General features: G+C 41.1%; 1 protein-coding gene across 1 annotated transcript in view; it reads right to left on the bottom strand.

Moving 5' to 3' along the window:
* Positions 1–3327: 3327 nt before the first annotated feature.
* chd9 (chromodomain helicase DNA binding protein 9) overlaps positions 3328–19918 on the bottom strand; it is a 154312-nt gene continuing 137721 nt past the window's right edge. Inside the window, 12 exon segments of the mRNA XM_061668941.1 lie at positions 3328–6161; positions 8890–8994; positions 10257–10406; positions 10484–10711; positions 11861–12000; positions 12096–12276; positions 13659–13883; positions 13958–14127; positions 16233–17075; positions 17468–17673; positions 18302–18575; positions 18744–18792. Coding sequence (XP_061524925.1) covers positions 5328–6161; positions 8890–8994; positions 10257–10406; positions 10484–10711; positions 11861–12000; positions 12096–12276; positions 13659–13883; positions 13958–14127; positions 16233–17075; positions 17468–17673; positions 18302–18575; positions 18744–18792 — 3405 coding nt within the window. The 3' untranslated portion in view covers positions 3328–5327.

Here is a 19918-nt window from a genome sequence, read left to right as displayed (position 1 = left end):
AGTCACAGGGCACATATATAGACACAGACAACCATTCACACTCACATTCACACCGTCACTGAGTGGGAACTGAAGCCACGCTGCCTGCAGCAAAGTCAGGCGAGTGTACCTACTAGACCATCAGTGACTTGTGGCGCATTATGAAGCGTAAAATACGACAACGGAGACCCCGGACTGTTGAACAGCTGAAGCTGTACATCATGCAAGAATGGGAAAGAATTCCACCTTACAAAGCTTCAACAATTACGTGTCCTCAGTTCCCAAACGTTTATTGAATGTTGCTCAAAGAAAAGGTGATGTAACACAGTGGTAAAGATGACTCTGTCCCAGTTTTTTTGCAATGTGTGGCCAGCCATAAAATTCAAAGTTAATAATTATTTGCTAAAAACAATAAAGTTGAACAGTTGGAACATTAAATATCTTGTCTTTGTAGTGTATTCAATTAAATATAGGTTGAACATGATTTGCAAATCATTGCATTCTGTTTTTATTTATTTTTAACAGAACGTCCCAACTTCACTGGAATTGGGGTTGTAGATACTGTATTTGTAAAAAAAAAACAAAAAAAATAAATAAATGGAAGTTTATCCCAAAATACTTTATTTTATATCTATAAAATATGAGCATTGATGTTGAATTGGACAGCAGTGCATGGTTGTGTCCTTCTTCTCAATGGCTCTCATTCACCTCTGGATGTGTCAATCTGTAAATAAAGAAATACATTAATAATTATAATAATGCATTAAAACGTATATACCTCTTTTAGAATTTAATTTTAGCTGTATCATTTTAGCATGATTTAATTACAATGAAACTATTGTAATTTTTCAAATTTATTCTTGAAAAACTATGACTTTTATGGGGGGGGGGGGTGCTTCAGTTTTGTTTGTCTTCATGTATAATGACGACTATTCTAGTAATACAATGACTTTTTCTTTTCCCACATCATCGTAACATTTTATTTTTAATATTACAGCTTATTCTTGAACTTTACATTTTGTAAATGTTTAGTTTAATTGCACAACTTTATTATTGTAATATTATAACTTAGTTCTCCTTAAATTGTGGCTTTATTCTTGTGATTTATTTCCCCATTGTTTAAATTATGCCATTCGAAAAATTATTAAAATTATGACCATGTCCTAATATTTCAACTTTTCCTCATATTTAAGGCTAATCTAGATTCAAATATTTCAACGAGCATGACTTTAGTGTTGCAAAAAGTACTGCCTTTTACTTTTGTGATATTGCTAATTCATTCTCACAACTGCCATGTTGTTTTCTTAATATTGCTTGACTTTACGAACTTTACTAAATTACTAATGTATCAAAAAATTACCATAACTTTTGTGTAATTACACATTTCTTCTGGTAACATCATGATTTTTTACTGTAATTGTACGACTTTATTCTCCTAATATTTTGATTGAATTTTCTTAATAACATTAGGACTTTTTCATTATATTCTGACTTCATCCTCCCAATTGTATGACTTTTTTTCCTTGTAATATTATGACTTTAATAATATTATATCTGACTTTAATAATAAATAAATTTATTATAAAATAAATAAAAATAATATAATATATGACTTTATTGAAATAGTAAAACTTTTTTTTCGACCAAATTTACTTTTATGTTGTCCCTGTAAAGATTTTCACATGCGGTGAAGACTCCACAATTTCTACAAAACTAAACTTCCTTCACACAATTACTATATTCCTATTAGCCAGGGGTTTGACGCCATCTGGTGGTTTGACAGAAAAAACACAAAAACTAGAAATCAGCAAGTTTTTCAGTGACTAACGGTGGATCGGTTCCACAGGCCCCCCGCACACATTATATATATAATCGAAATCCTATTGCACACAGACATTTGGTGCCTTACGTTAAGCGATGAGGCCTAATGTCGTCCCTCGGCTGCCTCCTTGTTCAGTTTCGTCTTTGTCCGTCTCTACGTCCACGTTGACTTCCGGCAGAACCGCCGGCGCTGAGGGGGACACCGCTGTCTTGGGTCTTTCCGCCTGGTCGACCACCGTGGCGCCCCTGCTGGTGTTGCAGCCCATAACTTGAATGATGCTGACAGTACAAACTGTAAAAGTGGTAGTCCAATCTCAGTGTGACATTATTTGTGTCAATCGTTTCCATGGTGACCTTGATCGCTTCCTGTACCTCCTCCTATTGTTTTGCCTGCTCACCAACCAGGCAACGCACACCTGGTGATTGCAAACACTGCGAGTGTAATTTGTGCCCATCACCATGGCAACCAAAGTCAGGACCTCTCAATCTCAAGTGTTCATACATGAAGATGACGTCACAAAAGCAAGAGTGGTTTTGATTGAGATTTGACACGATTGCACGGGAAGCTCGTCTAGGCTTTGACAGATTATTACACAATCATAAACCGATTTGTTGTATCAACGCAAAGCTATTGATTTTGGACTTAATTGGAGATTGTTGCTACGAAAAATACAGGAAAATGAACAGGATTCAACAAAGTTTGGACAAAATGTTTTTTTCCCCCTTTTTTCATATTTCTAGGCAACAACACTATTGATATTGGACAAGTTCAAAGATAATTTTACATCAAAATCACCACTGGTTTCAAACAAGGTCAGGATTTGTTTTCTATCACATCAAAGCAAGAAAACTATTGATTTTGGACTACATCAGATATAATCAGCCCAAGTAAGACTACTGATTTTTAACAAGATCAGAATTGTTTTTCGTCCCCAATGTCCAAACAAATTTACTACTGATCTTGAACAAGACCAGAGAGTATTTTGTCACATTAAAGGAAAAATAAAAAATAAAATAACATTTTTTGATTACATTATTCATTTCAATTCAGGTAAAGAGACTAATTGTGAACAGGACCCAGGGATCATGTCAATGCAAGCAATAAAGAAAAATGATTTTGAACTAGATCAGGTTCAGAACAAGAAAACTATTGATTTTGAGTGTGTACACATCTGTTACATCTGAGCAAGAAAACATCTTAAATGAGATCTGAGAAGGATTTCAGGTGTGTGTGAGAAAACTATTGATTTTGGACAGGATTAGGATGTGATTTTGTTACAATCAAGCAAGAAAACCACCTATTTTGAATGAAATCCGCCATGAACACGTTACACCCAAGAAATCCATTAAAATATATTAATTTTGAAGAAGATGGTCGATAGAAAAGGCTTCAGCTTCTTTTCAGCTGTCAACAAGTCACTTTTACATTTTATCGACAATATTAGCAGATGAAATGGCTGCAGCAGTGTAGTTTTTGACTAATATTGATACAAAATGAACAGGACTCACACAAAATGACACTTGATGGACAGTCAGAAGAATATGTTTAATAAAAATAATTAAACCTCAGTTTCCTCTATAGAACTTCATAGAAAGTAATCCAATAAATTACAAATGACTTGTTTTTTGTCTGTTTTTTTAAGACACTTACCCCCCTCCCCCCTTCTCCTCCTTTTAACTACATGAAATTAGTTTGACTACAGAGAGAGCGTGAGAGCAAAAAATATTACTTCTGAAAAATAAGACAAAAACTGACCATGGTGACAATTAAAATATCGTCAAAGCTTGGGGGGGGAAAAAAAAAAAGTCTCAGTGATGACATCTTCCTGTACAGCAGATTGTACCATAATATAACATGTGAAAGGGCACTACAATATATACATATATATATACATATACGTATATATATATATATATATATATATATATATACACACACATACACACACACATACATACACAAAGCATATGTGTAAATCACTGCAAGCTTTTCAGTCTCGGTGCGTCCACTGACCATGGGAGAATGGAGCGACGGCCACAATAAAGAGTGTTGATGAACTAACAGTCCACAAGAGGGTAGCAAAGGTACTTCGGCGTCAATTGAATTCCAGTGTTTGCGTTCCCCCCCCCCCCCCCCCCAAAATAACCAAAACAGGGTTGAAAAGCAGAGGTACAAGATAAGGGCACTTCTAAGTCTAGCTGAAGCTCAAAAAACAAGCAAAGAAAAAACTAAACCAGAGCGAGTAGCGAGATCGTTCGAGCCCTTGCTCGAGCTAGCTAGCATGGTAGTGCGCTCGCTAGATGTGGCACTGCTGTGTTGAACAACTTTTTTTTTTATTGTGCTTGTGAAGTCGGAAGGTGGTTGGCAGAGACCCGGAAACAGGAAGGAGGTGCTACCGATCAGGAACCGCTTGAAGAAGAAAAAGGGGTGATGCACGCAAAGGAAAGGTTGGATTTTGGCACAGCAGAAGCTCGGGAAGGCTTTGAGGGGAAAGAAAAGCTGCGTCTGGGCGATGGGGATGGGTAAATTTCCACCGGAAATGATGAGGAAAACCACCCTTATTATTTCCCCTCTTGACACATGGTTGAACCCATGTGTCAAAAAATGTAGCTGGGGCCAACCATTTCCTGGAGCGATTGGCCTCAGTTGGTTGAATTTCAACTGAAATAATGACCAACGACTGTTATTATCCCCCCTCCTCTTGACAAGGGCAAGCTGGAGGCTATCCCATCTGACTTTCCCTGGGCTGGTCGCCAGTGGACAAACAAGTATTCACATTCATATTCACAGCTATGGACAATTGTGAGTCTTCAATAAAGCTGAAATGGATGTTTTTGGGCTGTAGCATGAAGTGGAGAAGACGAGCACGGGGAGAACATGCGAACGCGGCACAGGAAGGGCCCGAGCTGAGATTGGAACCTGGGACCTCTCGACTGCGAGGCAGATGTGCTAAAACATTAGTCCAATGTGCTGCCACTAACAAAAAAAGAAGCAAAAATGACAGGACCGACGTGAAAAAGCCTTTTTGGAACGTGACGGAATCTACAGCTTGAGTGACATTCGTTAGCTGCCCGAGTTATTGCTCACATCCGCATGATCTGCAAAGCAAACGTGTCTTATTTACATCATAACCCGACATCAAAATATATTAATAGTACAGCTCAACGCATTTTTTCATAATAAAAGTAAATCCTGACTTAATAATAATTACAATAATGCCTTTTCTTCTTTGTTTGTTTTTGTTTTAAACAGTCCAAGGTGACGCTTCTACTCAAGTCCGACATGCAAAATGTCTGGAAACAAGACGCTACCTCGTCCACAAATGTTGAAATTTGATTTCAGTTCTTTTTATGTTTGTTGAAATTTTTGTTTTGTTACACAACAATTTGGTTAGTTATTTACACATAGAGAAATGGTAAGTGCTGGGAGGAAGGTGACAGATGGTGGTCGGTGGGGGGGAGCCACATATATGTGAATATATATAAACATTTGGAAGGGGCCCATACATAAATAAATGAAAATTTCATCATTCCTTGCTGGAGTCTGAGTCATCTGAGGAAGAGGAAGAGCTCCCGGACTCGGATGAAGAAGACTCTGCTTTCCCGCTGTGGTCTTTGGGCTCTCCCGACTCTTCGTCGTCGTCGTCGTCATCGTTATCTTCCAAAGTTTCCACTTTGGCGGCAGGTGCTTGAGGAAGAGGAGGAGGACTAGGAGGAGGAAGGGGCGTGTGGTCAGGCTGTGCGTTGGACACGGGGAGGTTAAGGCCTGGAGTGAGAAGCATCCCTGGGTAAAGCATACTGGACAGCAACAAGGGGTTGAGAGGAAGAGGAGGGCTGGAAGTGGACGAGGCACTTTGGGAGGAAGCGGCGGCGTCTGCGCCTTGTGTCCGTTCTTCGCTGAGGGCGCACGGCTCTCCCGCCGCGCCGCCGGCGATTCCCGCGTCCTTGTCCTCAGAGCCTCCGCCGCCTCCTTCCTGATTGTTCCCGAGCAATGCGCTCATGCCCAGCAGGTTGGGCAGTCCCGCCATGCCGGAGAGCATCATGGGAAACATGGCGGCGAGGTTGCTCGCCGCCAGGTTTCCGGCATCCGAGGGGGGCAGGCCCATGAGGCCGGCGGTGAGCTGCAGGTTCTGCTGGAAGGCCTGGAGGCCGCTCAGGTCCATGCCCGCCAGGAGCCCGTTAGCCAGAAGGGGGTTGAGGGCCAGGGTGGAGGACGCTGCAGTCGCCGCCGCGTTGGGCGTCATGGCCGCCGTCGCCGCCTTAACGAGGGGATTCTTCGGACGCCGCCCTCGCCGGCTCACCTCCTCGGGAACGATGGGACCCGTCAGGATCCTGTCAAACATGCTCGCTGGGAGGTAACCCTGAAAGAGGTGCAGCATATGTACAATGAGCCAATGGACTGATTGTGTGTTTACACAAGAGGTGTAATAATTAATCGAATATGTTCTCCCCAAGCCTGCGTGGGTTTTCTCCCACATCCCCAAAACATGCATGGTAGGTTGATTGAAGACTCTAAATAGCCCGTAGCTCTGCATGTAAGTACGAATGGTTGTTTCTATGTGCCCTGCGATTGGCTGACGACCAGTTCAGGGTGTGCCCCGCCTCTCGCCTGAAGATAGCTGGGGTAGGCTCCAGTACGCCCGCAACCCCAGTAAGGATAAGCGGTACAGAAAATGGATTGACGGATGGAGGTCGCCTTCTAGCAAAATTTTATTTTTTATGTTTGATGCCCTTTTATCGCATTTGCAAGATAATTTGGGTTGAAAATGCTCAGAACGTCCTTTTTCAAGCTATACGGGTTCGTCTTTTTTGCCTGGAAGTTGAGAGGCTGGATTTCTCAAGATGTGATATTGAAATACAGTAAGCTTTGCTCTGATTGCTCATCTTCCTAATGCAAATATGGAAAACAGCTTCACTCTGATTGGCCGCTGGTGATATAACAGCGTCTGACTCTCGTGGCCTGTCACGGCCAAGCATTTATAGCGATTTGGCTCATTTGATGTGTACGGTGGCCGACAGGGGCGAATGCACTGAAAGCGGCCATATGCTGCATAGGAGGAATGACGCAAGATGAAAAACACACAAGTGCATAAAACAACTGCAAAACAAAAATGCTGCAAACAATAAAAACACACAACAACAGTAATACAACAACTTTGAGAGAGAAATGCTGCAGGTTCACGCCACACAACGGAAGTCGCACCGACTTTCGCTATTCATCTCGCGCACATTTTGGTAACATTTACCACAACCTTCGCTATTTAATCCATAGTTACATTCAACATTATAAATAGTTACGTATTGTTTTTAAACCACAACACGTATGCTTTTATATACTGTATTTGCACGGCTTGGGGCGCCTGCCTAGCTGGCTGGCTCACAAACGTGGAAATGTAGTTTCAGCACTGTATGAAAGCTCATTTTATGAAGCCATCCTCCACGAAAATGGGCCCGAATGCAGCATAATTCTGGTTCCGAAATAATTAGGGATTTTTCACAAGTATAAATTCAAACCATTTATTCCTCAACTCGTCTTGAGTTTGGCAGGTGATCGAAAGCTTTGCAAATGACGCAGCTATATTGTCGTCACTCAGCTAGTTTTCCTGAGATGACGGCATGTAGCAACCGCAAAGTGAAGCAGATAATTGAATAATGAGTAACTTTTAACTTAAACGTTTTATTCTTTTTTTAACTACATCACAAACACAGAAATCTGATCGGGTCGTTTTGCAATCGTCGTTTGCATTCAACGAACAAACCGGATAGATTTCAAATGTAAACCAGGTCACAAACTCATTTTAACCTATGTTTTGCATAAGACAATTGGATTTGATGGAAGCAAAAGCAAAATGCGACATTTGCAATGCATTTTGTTTTTACTTTGGAAAACGATCGACATTTTCCCCTATCTCCCGATATGTTCCGGACCAAACCAGTAACTGAATCATAATCAATGTTTGCGCATTTTCTGCACTGTCAATTCCATTTAATTCCTCGTTTTTTTGTTTTTTTTTATAAAAAGATGGAAATTAAAATGTTTTATCCAGATCATCAATCAAAAAAAAAAAAAAAGAACAGATTAATCCATTATTAAAAAAATCATTAGTTGCAGCCGTAATCTCCATAAAAGAAGCGATTATTAGGTGTTTATTTGAAGGTGACGTTTATCTTAGGAAGCTTTTATTTTATACACTGCTGTTTGTTGTTCGCTTGACGGAGATGATGCAGTGACCATGATGCGATTTATCAACTTAACTGCAGGAAGTACCAGTTAAGAATTCAAAGGAAACCATTTATTTAAAATAAGGTATTTATTTTACACACACTTCGGAAGTGGTATTCAACATTTATTATCTCGCTGAAACCGTAATGCTGTTAATTTAGTATGCAAAAATGGCCAGATTGGTCATTCATAGATGAGGTTAAAAAAAAAAAAAAAAATTATTAAAAAAAAAAAAAGCCTAAACTAGAGTTACAAATATAGTTTAATTTATGAATAAAATATGTTTTAAATGTCTTATTTCAAACTAATTGAATAATAATTAACTAACCAATTATTCAATCAAATATAAAAGTTAAATATATAGGTTAAATAGTTTATTTTACTCAGGTTTTGTATTGCATTATATATAATCAATTGAAAAATTATTATCTCATTATAATTATATTATCTAATTTAACCAACATATTTTAGGAGAGAATGGCAACACAATACAACACATATAATTTCTATTTTAATAATAAAATAATTATTGCTAATTTTAATTATTAAATTTAATTAGTTTAACTAAAAATGATGGATACCTGTATTTTTTTAGTTGACTACTATTTTCATTTCATTTTTTACTGTACACCAATTACAAAATTATTGAATGAAATAAACGAATAGAAACATTTTCATCAACCAATGTGAAAAACAATGTGAAATTAATGCAACAAATATTACCAGACTCTTGATGATACAAATGCTGGGTGGGTCAGATTTAAGAACGGAGTCCGTACGTACATGTCCCGCGGGCCATACTTTTCCACCCCCTAATATACAGTATACTTTACATTACTTTGATGCCACTTTTTTCCCGTACTCACCGACTGTTTGACGACATCGGCCCATTCAGGCGGGACGCCGTACTCCGGGTTCTCCTGAAGGAAGCGGCACAGATCCTTGAGAGGAGGCGCAAAAGCTCCGCCAACCTTGAAGCCAAAAATACAACATGTAATTGGGATACTTGGAAATTGCAGGTTTTTGTTTTGTTTTTTTGTTTTTAAGCAATTACATGAACAGTGAAATGCTAACGTATTGGTATTAGTACTTTTGTAGTAACCCAAAAAATGTATATTGCCTAAAAGAACAATTGCATTACTATTGTTTTAATACGAATTGTACTTTTTATTATCCATCCATTTTCTGCACCACTTATCCTCACTAGGGTCGTGGGCGTATTGGAGCCTATCCCAGCTATCTTCGGGCGAGAGGCGGGGTACACCCTGAACTGGTCATCTAAACAAACAACCATTTGCACTCACATTCACATCTACGGGAAATTTAGTGTATTCAATTAATCTACCCTGCATGTCTTTGGGATGTGGGAGGAAACCGGAGTACCCGGAGAAAACCCATGCAGGCACGGGAAGAACATGCAAACTCCATAGAGGCGGGGCCGGGATTTGAACCCCTGTCCTCAGAACTGTGAGGCAGATGTGCTAACCAGTCGAACACCGTGCTGCCTACTGTTGATAAATATTGCTAAAAATACAATTGTATTATTGTTGTTGCTAAATACTCGTGTTGCACTGTTTTTTAGTCTTTCTGTTACTACATTACTAATGATGTAATACAAAATAAAAGGCAATTTTTTTTAGCATAACTGAAAGTGCATTAGTATTATACGAAGTACTACTGTACTGTTTTTGAGAATTACTACGTACACTATTGTATCACTGTTGTTGTAGTACTAAATGCTATTGTACTTTTCTTAAGTATTAATGGAAATGCTTCTGCATTAGTGTTGTGATATTAAATACTATTTTACTATAGTATTAATAAAAGTATTGTGTTAGTGTAATACTAAATACTGTTGTTGTAATGTGTTTTAGTATTACTGTTACATACTGTTGCATTGCTATTGATGTAATACAATATACTATTGTACAGTTTTTTTTAATTATTACTAAAATTTGTATTGCATTACTAATGTTGGAATAATAAATAGTACTGTATTACTATTGGTGTAATACTTTTTGCATCACAAAAAGTACTATTGCATTACCAGTAGTTAGTATTAGTAGTAGCAATTAGGTGTATTTTGAATGAAAGCATAAAAACATGAGTAAGAACTAATAATAAAAAAAACAAAAAAAATTCAAGCAAGAGGGTGTTCTATGAACCAAAGAAATACACTATTTACAATATTATGGTTCATGGTATTTCATATACAGTATAAAGTGCCACCCACCTTGCGGGCATTCCTCCTGTTGATGATCTGCACTCGCTCCTCGCCTGTCAGGCTGTTGACGTCGATCTTGTTGGGGTTCCTGCAGCGGTGCCTTTTCTGCTTGGGTCGCCCATCCTGGACGTGGAACTGCAGAGGCATCTTGTTCACGCCCTGGACACCAACACAAATGCGTCAAAAACAACAACTACATACATCAAGAGCTTATACAGTATGGAAGATAAACTCACAGGGATGAAGGCGCCCGTGTCGGCCACAAAACCCGGGTGCTCCTTCAGCCACTGGTCCAAATCTTTCCTCCTGGGAGCGTCGTCCCCAGCCAGCCGGGTGCCGTCTTTCAGGTTGATGACCGGTACCCTGCTCTCCACGTTCTCCGGGCTCGGTCCTGAGGTCTGGTGGTTGTACCCTGGCATCGGCGCCATGCCCACTTGGCCAATGCCACCCCACCCAGGAGCCGCCTGGAAACACACGTGAGGTTTTGTCATGCACATACATACACAGTGGGGAAATATAGTGGGGAAAATAATTTTTAGATCCCTGCTGAATTTGTAAGTTTGCTCATTTACAAAGAAATTAACAATCTCTAATTTACATCTGGTTGATCAATGATAGAAATGGATAGACTACTACTTTTAGGCTAATGACGAAGGTAAGGGATTTGTCATAATTATCCTCACTCCACAAGACAAGGTATTGCATTCAGCTCCAGACCAAGGGAAACTGATTTTGCACGCCTTCCCCTTTGGAAAATGGTGCCAATTGATGTCATTGTCCACCAAGCCTTGGTGTTATAGGCCTACAACCATGTCTTTTGACAGCTCTTAGTCTTCCCCATGGTGGTATGAATAGCAGGTGACAAATCCGCTATATGCGAAACGTCACGTGATCAACGCAGAACACGGAATAGCTGTCTTCCTGTGTATGCTATTCTAACGAGCATAACTTGGATTGTTTGAAGCCGAACTTGCGAAAATTTTGTTTTCCTTATGACTGGTGTCTTTGGACAAAAGATAAATACATGTAAATCCTTTATTTATTCAAATATGATATGAGATGTAAACACAAAGGAAGCCTAAACACTGTCTATTGTCATCTTTGGTGGCTCTGTGGTGACAAAAAAAATTAAAAAAAAGACTGCAGATGTTTAAAGTTCCTACAGGTGATTTGAAACGGTCCCATTCCCCATTCACCTGAGCGAGGAGGAAGTGCTTTTATCTGGTTTGCTGAATGGAAGTAGGCTGTGCATATACTGGATTCCTTCCTCGAGCAGTGTGTGCTCTATACACATGATGAGTTGAGAGCAAGAGTACTGGTGAATTGTCTGATTGTGCACACTTATGTGCCACATGGGCACAAACTAATCTGTGGGAGCCTGAATTCTGGCCGAGTTGTGGGGGATCAATTACTGTACTTCAGTATTAAATTGTGTGCTGTATAGAAAATGGATGGATCAATGGATTTGTTTTGTCTGTCTATTACCATAATTAGTAAACTGGAAAAACGGAGACTGTTAGTTTCTTTGTAAGTGAGCAAACCTATGAATTCAGCAGGGGATCAATAATTATTTCCCCCCACTATTGTAAATGCTATTTGACCCAGCAGTTTACCTGATCAGGGACTTGACTCCTGTTCATGAAGAGCAGGTCCATGCCCTCCACGTTCTTCCTCCTCCCCCGCCGCCTCTTCACCACCGGCTGGCTGTCCATCACCCCGTTCAGCCTCATCGCGCCAGCAAGACCTGAAGGCACTGAAGTACCCAGAAATAAATCTCTGCGACAAGCTTTGTTGTCATTTTGTGGCCGTAATCAGGAAAAGCACCAGTCATCTCCTTTTTGTACATACTGTTCTGGAAGCTGGATTGCGGGTGGGTGATGTCGGCCAGGCCCGTGTCCGAGGCGTTCTGCAGTTCGTGAAGCCGGGCAAGATACTGCTGCTGCTGGGCCTGGGGTGCCTCCTCAGAGTCTAGGGGTCTCTTCAGAGGGAGCCCCTGTTTCTGGAAGGTCAACTTGAGCCCTCCCTCCTGCTGCACAGAGGCACACATTTGGGTTAGCGGATGATTGTTAGGGGCAAATGTGGAAAACCGTTTTGTTGGTTAAGTAGAAAAGAGGTTATTTCATAGCTCCAATGCAACATGTCTTTTAATACACACAAATAAATACAGTGCAACGTCAACATTTGAACAACACTAACATTGTTATGGACCAAAAAGTCACACAAAAACGGTCACGAGATTTCAGCTCAGTGATCATTCAAAGGATTTATGCCATTTGTTTTTGGCATTTTTCTGTTAATGTCAAAATGGGAGAAGAATGTTAAAATTCTTATTAACAACACTTCCTATATAGTTAAAGGTTTCATGACGCCAACGGTTTGACCCTGGAATGGATTATTTCAATTTCCGTTATTTTCAATGGGGAATTTTTGTTTTCACTCATATTTGTCAATGTTTTACTCATTTTATATCCTATCCACTGTCCCTTTTTATAAATTCTGATATTTTTTAAACAATTTACTCTTTTTTGACAACTTCTCACTAATTTTATACAATTTCCAGTATTTTTTAAATTGTGTATTCAACTTTGACAACTTTTGAATTCATTATTTTTTAGAATGTTTCCTTTTTTGACAAGTTCACCCTTTTTCTTTCGCCAGTTTCACTCAATTTTAGGATAATTCTTTAACTTATTCTAAACAAAGTTGACTGTTAAACTGTTCACTTTTTGACCCTTTTCATAATTTTTTTAATGAAAAAAAAGTTAATAAAATATCTTTATGAACTTTTTTGTTTTTCCTTTTGTGTTTCACCATTTTCAACAAATTGTCATCAATTTCATATCATTTTCAGTGTTTTTTTCAACATAGACCACTTTCATCTGTTTTTTGAAAGTGTCCATTTTTTTAAAAATCATTTTCACAAATTTTGACAATTTTTTTCAACACGGCTTTTACAATAAAAAACTATCATCCAATTTAGACTACTGTTTTTGGGTAAAATGTTCCTTTTTTTTTTTGTCTTGGCTCATTTTTGTACAAGTCTGAGGTTCCACTGTATGTGCTTGTGCTAATTGCGTGTTAGTGCACGCACACAAAAGACAGTGCCAAGTAGGCACAATAAATTGGTCCGTAAATAGAAGCCAAAAGAGGAGAAGTCTACATGTTATAAGCGCCAAGGAGATTATGGAACCCTTGACGCTGGCATTATGGCATCTTTTGGGCCTAATTCAAAGTAAGCACGAAGGGAAAAGAGAGGTAAGGGCTGTTATTACGTTCATCCCTTTCCACTGCAAGAAGCACTAATCACACCCTTGAAGGAAAGACAGAGTGGGGAAATCAGAGCGACATGCCCAACGTGGCGGCGAAGGAGCTGAGGGAGGGACGAGGCGAGGACGGGAGAAATCAACATACATCATTTAGCTTGACTGAGAACTCCTTGCTTTCTGCAACATGCTCGGTCACCTTAGACCCCTGTGGCGAGGCCGAGGGGTCCTCGCCCAGGCTGCCGTCCAGGAGCTTGGTGGTGTAGAAGGACGCCACGGGGCCACCGGGCTCATAGACGCGCCGCGTGGCCGGCCACTTGCCCTTCAACACCGCCTGGCAAATGCTGTCCAGACGGTTGATGATGACGCGATCCTGAATGTGGACAATGCAGTCATCAGTCGCTGAACGGCTCCTCTTGTCGGTTGATAAGTGTTACAGTGACTTACCTTTGGCCAGTGGGAGGCAGCGAGCATGAAACCTCCTGGCTGGAAGGGATGTGACGTACTGTTGGCGACACCGTTTTGGGGCGCATGAGGGTCTTGCGCATCACGGTGCATGGCGCCTATAGACGCCACACTGTCCTCGTCAAAGCCCTTCACGTTTGGAGCTGCAGGCACTGGAAACATCACACACGATGTTATAATCTTTTTCTTGAATGGCTGACATATATTTTTTGTATGAATCGTGAACAGAATTGACAGTAATGCTATTGTGCATGAACAACAGGTGGTGCAAAGGCCCTCCGCGATTTGTGAATATGCTAAGGGTACTGATCCTCAAAGTATGGTACGAGTAGTCCTAGTGGTATGCAGGCTCCCTCTAGTGGTATATGAAAGAATCGCTGAATTCAATGTTCAAACTGTGCATAATGTTGAATTGTTTTTTTTGTTTTTTTAATTGAGTACAGTTCATTTGTTGAGCACACTTCAGTGATATTGTTTGTTTCTAACCATTTATATTGGTAAAATTATAATTTAAAAAAAAAAATTCTACATTCAAGTGTTACAATAATATTAAAAAACAGTGGGTACGGAAAGTATTCAAACCCCCTTAAAATTTTTCACAGTTATATTGCAGCCATTTGCTAAAATCATTTAAGTTCATTTTTTCCCCTCAATGTACACACACACCAACCCATATTGACAGAAAAAAAAAACTGAATTGTAAAAAACTGAAATATCACACAGCCATAAGTATTCAGACCCTTTGCTGTGACATTCATATATTTAACTCGGGTACTGTCCATTTCTTCTGATCAACCTTGAGATTCTTCTACACATTCATTGGAGACAATCTGTGTTTGATTATACTGATTGGACTTGATTAGGAATATATTATATATACCTGTCTATATAAGACCTTACAGCTCACAGTACATGTCAGAGCAAATGAGAATCATGAGGTCAAAGGAACTGCCTGAAGAGCTCAGAGACAGAATTGTGGCAAGGCACAGATCTGGCCAAGGTTACAAAAAACATTCTGCTGCACATAATATTCCTAAGAGCACAGTGACCTCCATAATTCTTAAATGGAAGACGTTTGGGACGACCAGAATCCTTCCTAGAACTGGCCGTCCGGCCAAACTGACCAATCGAGGGAGAAGAGCCTTGGTGAGTGAGGTAAAGAAGAACCCAAAGATCACCGTGGCTGAGCTTCAGAGATGCAGACGAGAGATGGGAGAAAGTTCTAGAAAGTCAACCATCACTGCAGCCCTCCACCAGTCGGGGCTTTATGGCAGAGTGCCCTGACGGAAGCCTCTCCTCAGTGTAAGACACATGAAAGCCCACATGGAGTTTGCTTAAAAACACCTGAAGGACTCCAAGATGGTGAGAAATAAGATTCTCTGGTCTCATGAGACCAAGATAGACATTTTTGGCCTTAAATCTAAGGCACTGCTCATCACCTGTCAGTGAAGCATGGTGGTGGCAAGCATCATGCTGTGGGAGTGTTTTTCAGCTGCAGGGACAGGGCGACTGGTTGCAATCGAAGGAAAGATGAATGCAGCCAAATACAGAACAACTCTGTGACAGTTCTTGAATGACCCAGCCAGAGCCCTGACTTAAACCCAATTGAGCATCTCTGGAAAGACCTGAAAATGGCTGTCCACCAACATTCACCATCCAACCTGACAGAACTGGAGAGGATCTGCATGGAGGAATGGCAGAGGATCACCAAATCCAGGTGTGAAAAACTTTTGCATCTTTCCCAAAAAGACTCACGGTTGTGCTCAAAAGGGTGCTTCTACTAAATACTGAGCAATGGGTCTGAATATTTATGGCTGGCTGATATTTCAGTTTTTTCTTTTTTAATCTGCAAAAATGTCAACAATTCCGTTTTTTTCTGTCAATATGGTGTGCTGTGTGTACATTAATGAGGGACAAAAAGTAATGGCTGCAATATAAAGAGTGAAAAATTTAAAGGAGGTCTGAATACTTTTCGTACCCACTGTATATCTGCCTCGTTTTTGATTAACACTGGGGCCTACTGAGCTACTGTAATTTAACGTCATTATGGTGGTACTTGGAAAGCTAAATACATTTTACGGTGGTACTTGGTGTAAAGAGTTTGAGAACCACTATGCTAGGAGCTATATTAGCATGGTATTGGCTGTTTGCTTTATGCCGTGACAGTTCTCAATTCATTAGTACTTTGGCATTTCAAGTTGGCTACAGCATGTCTCAGTATTTTATTGTTACAGACTACACTGTCTTGACTTCTCACCTTTCTTCTTCCTGTCCCCTCCTTCGCTGTCACTGTCATCCGAAGAAGAGGAGGAGGATGAGGATGAGGACGAAGAGCCAGAGGAGCAGGATGACGAAGACGAAGACGAGTTGGACCCGGAGCGTGATGAGGAAGAGGAGGTCGACGAGGAAGAGGAGGAGGAACGTGACGAAGAGCTGGACGACGAGCCGTCTGAGTCAGAACCCGAGGCCCGCCTCTCTCTGCGGCCTCTCTTGCTGGCCTTCTTGGGCTTCCTTTCCAAAGAGTTGGGTGTGACGGGCTTTGTCCTTGCTGCCACCATCTGCCCCTCGCTGTCGGGTTTGCCCTCTGCGACTCCTGCGGGGGTCTCCAATGCTCTGGCGGGACTCCAGCTCTCTTTCGCTTTCTCCCTGCTTTCCTCCCCTTCTGAGGGTGGGTCTGCTTTCGGCACCACCCTGCCTGTCTCCAAGTCCCTTGGGGTAGGGGGTGGAACCGCCGAGACCTGGTACTGAGGTTGCAGGACAGGCGTGAACCCTAACGACTGCTGCTGCGGCATGGCCTTCGTCTGGCTGTAGCTGCGCTGGGCGGCCATGAAGCCCAAATCAGGGTCTCGGAGTATGTGATAATCTGTGCGGCTGACCCCATGCTTGGCGGCGCCAATGAGCAGGTCTCGGTCGTGGGTGCCGGCCTCCCACCACGCGGGTAAGTCGGAGCTGGTCTGGCATAGCGGCAGGCGCTCGTAGAGCAACGGGTGGTGAAGGACTTGCTCCCTCACCTGCCGCAACAGTTCCACCCGGTACAAGGTGCGCGATGCCCGCTCCTCCGTGATGGGCTGGATGTTGAGAGACAGGTCCACTGCGGAGTCTGGGGAAAAAGATAAGTATGTTGGGAAATCGTGTCAAATCCAAACACCATAGTTTATTTTTCCTGTAGTGTTCCCCCACTATAGACTGTAGCGGTTCATCCTTCGCACCCCTAATATAATCTCATATTTTTTTTTAAGCAATCGTTTTTTATAGTACATAGTGGTAACTGGGCAATATTTGTGTTTGGCGATGTTTCGACTGCATGTGGCGCATACAAAGATCCGTTACACTATTTGACAGTGTAATTTGATGGCTTAATGAAGTGGTGCCTCCAATGAAAATATAAAACAGCCATTACCCACTCGTCTAGTCTCAACACGCTCGCTACGCCCCCGGTTGCCATGGTGACAGAAGCCATAAATGTACAGGCAAGCGTATGCATCCTCTGACCTCCTTCTTTGGGCGGCAGGCGGCAAACTCGTCGGCACATTGCAGCAAAGGCGCACAGGTACTTCTGCAGGCTCTCATCTGTTTTCTTGTGCAGCCGCGCCATCGCCCGGAACTTTGTCCAGTCAAAGCGGCTCAACGTCGGGTTGAAGACCACACCGAACGTGGACACCACCCGGTAGAAGTCAGCCTCTTCCCGCCTAGTCCATCTATTGACCATGGAAATGAAAATGTAGGTAGTTTTCATGCTAAATATAACTATGTAATTACATAAACTTACACTGTAATAAATGCTATGTTTTAATGTAATAAAAAGTTGACTCATTTCGTCCACTCCAGAGAAATTAATATCAGTGTTTCATCAGACATTATATAAAAACAGATTTTTTGGGGGGATATTTTTAAAATTCTTTCTTTAGTTACATCGCAGTATCAGGGTGAATTGTGAATTCAATATTTTATTTTTTCAATTTAAACGTTATTTAAATTAGCTTTCTTGCTTTCTTTCCGTATAAAAACTATAGTACAGTACTGTATTATGTTTACATTTTCAAAAATAAATACAAATTTACAAACGTATGTTTTGTCATGTTTATTTTAGTATTTTTACTTTACAAAAGTATATCTTGTCATGTTTATTTTAGTATTTTTACAGTCTGTGGCAGTATAAAACTGCACTGCATCACAATGAAATGTGTGCTTAGTACACTTTTTGCATTAGAGGTGTGGGTTGGTGTATACCAAATTAAGATGCCGGCAACAATATGTTTCATCAATACACAGATATAGTATTAATCAGGGCATATATTTTTTATTCCCCATATTACTCTGTCCCACCTTTGTTGACGTTCAATCTTGGCGGCCATCTTGGTGTTAAGCGGGTCACTGAGAACCGCTGGCGGCAGCAGTAGCGCCGCCAATGGAGGTGGCGGGCAGAGCGGCGCCGACATCATGCCGGCCAGCTGGGAGTGGGACTGCGACTGCACCTGGTGAATTTGTAATATCTGCCGGCTCTTGGTGTAGCGCTGCGAGGCCGTGATCAGACGCCTCAGCCGGGCAGTGAGCAAGGAGGATGAGGGCCAGTAGGCGCTCGCTACTCCCGGAACCGCGTCTGGGGAAGAGGGAGATGGAGAGAAGCATTTCTGCTAATTAATGTCTGTGGAATTTCAAGAACATGATGACAATGTGCGGGATTTATGTGCAAGCTCCAGCAGCCCGAGACCCTAGTGAGGATAAGCGGTAAAGAAACTAGATGAATGGATGGATGGATAATACTCACCTCCGGCATTGTCAGTGACAACCAAGTCTCCGGGAGAGGAGGCATCATCCTGTGGGGAAATCGGTGTTTTAGTTTATAGAAGGACATCTCATTTTGAATGGGTCATGTTTTGGAAAATGTATTTATTATCATTTGTATACAAATAGTTGGGTCTCTGGAGTGCCTGCCCACACATTAAGTGTGAAATTAAACGAGTGATTCCCAACCACTGTGCCGCGGATCTAATTTCCCTTAACTGGCCACAAAACTATGATTACATTTCTACAAATAAAGTATCTTCTGATAGCGTCAAAGTGAAAAGCAGAACAAACAAGTGGTGGTTTGAATGCAAAGATTAACTTCTGGTAAGTAGCAAATGATTGCTCGGGAAATTGTCAATGCGGTGAGGGACTATTTGTTTTTTGATGTTAACCCCGACATGTGCCATAGAGTATATGCCAGAGAGTATTGTTACAGTACCTGTTTGTATGTGTTTATAAAGCGTTTGTGTTCCAATATTCATTATTTTAAGAGACATAAATGCCGCGAGCTCAATGCTAATTTTTGTTAGCTCATCAATTTTGGTTTTTTTTCATTGTGTGTTAGCTTTGAGCTAGCGATTTTTGTGAAGAGAGACAAAGAAAGAAACAAAGGCTGTGATGTATTTGAACACTCAATAAGTATAATTATTTTGTTATGTGAGCTTAGTTTTACCATGAACTTCAACCGGCGTGTCAATAAACGAGCAAGTGTCAATAAACGAGCAAGCAACATTCACTCTTACTCCTTACTACTATGTTAGAACCTTAGCAACGTCTTGTGATCACGTGGGCTCTGCATGCCGTCCGAGCTCTGTTGGATAAAAGTGCAGGAGCATGGCATGGACTGCTTGTATAAAAGTGGTAAAATTGGAGATTTTAGATCCAGTCCGATCTGACCCAATACTTGTCTTTTTCTTTTTTTTTGCTGACATCAGACCGATTTCCGATGTCAAAGATCGGATCGGAACACCCCTAATGCCCACCTCTACAAGACAGCATGGATTCTAGTTTCACTCATGGCACTTCATCACCAAGCCGCCGAATTACACTTGACAATCACTGTGCAGATCTGTATATACAGTCCCCTCTAAAAGTATTGGAACGGCAAGATCAATTCCTTTGTTTTTGTTGTATACTGAAGACCTTTGGGTTTCA

Source organism: Phycodurus eques, chromosome 2 (genome assembly GCF_024500275.1).
Source record: "Phycodurus eques isolate BA_2022a chromosome 2, UOR_Pequ_1.1, whole genome shotgun sequence".
NCBI classification, from domain to species: domain Eukaryota; kingdom Metazoa; phylum Chordata; class Actinopteri; order Syngnathiformes; family Syngnathidae; genus Phycodurus; species Phycodurus eques.
Note: the sequence above shows the minus strand (reverse complement) of the source record. Positions and strands in the feature narration are given on the sequence as shown.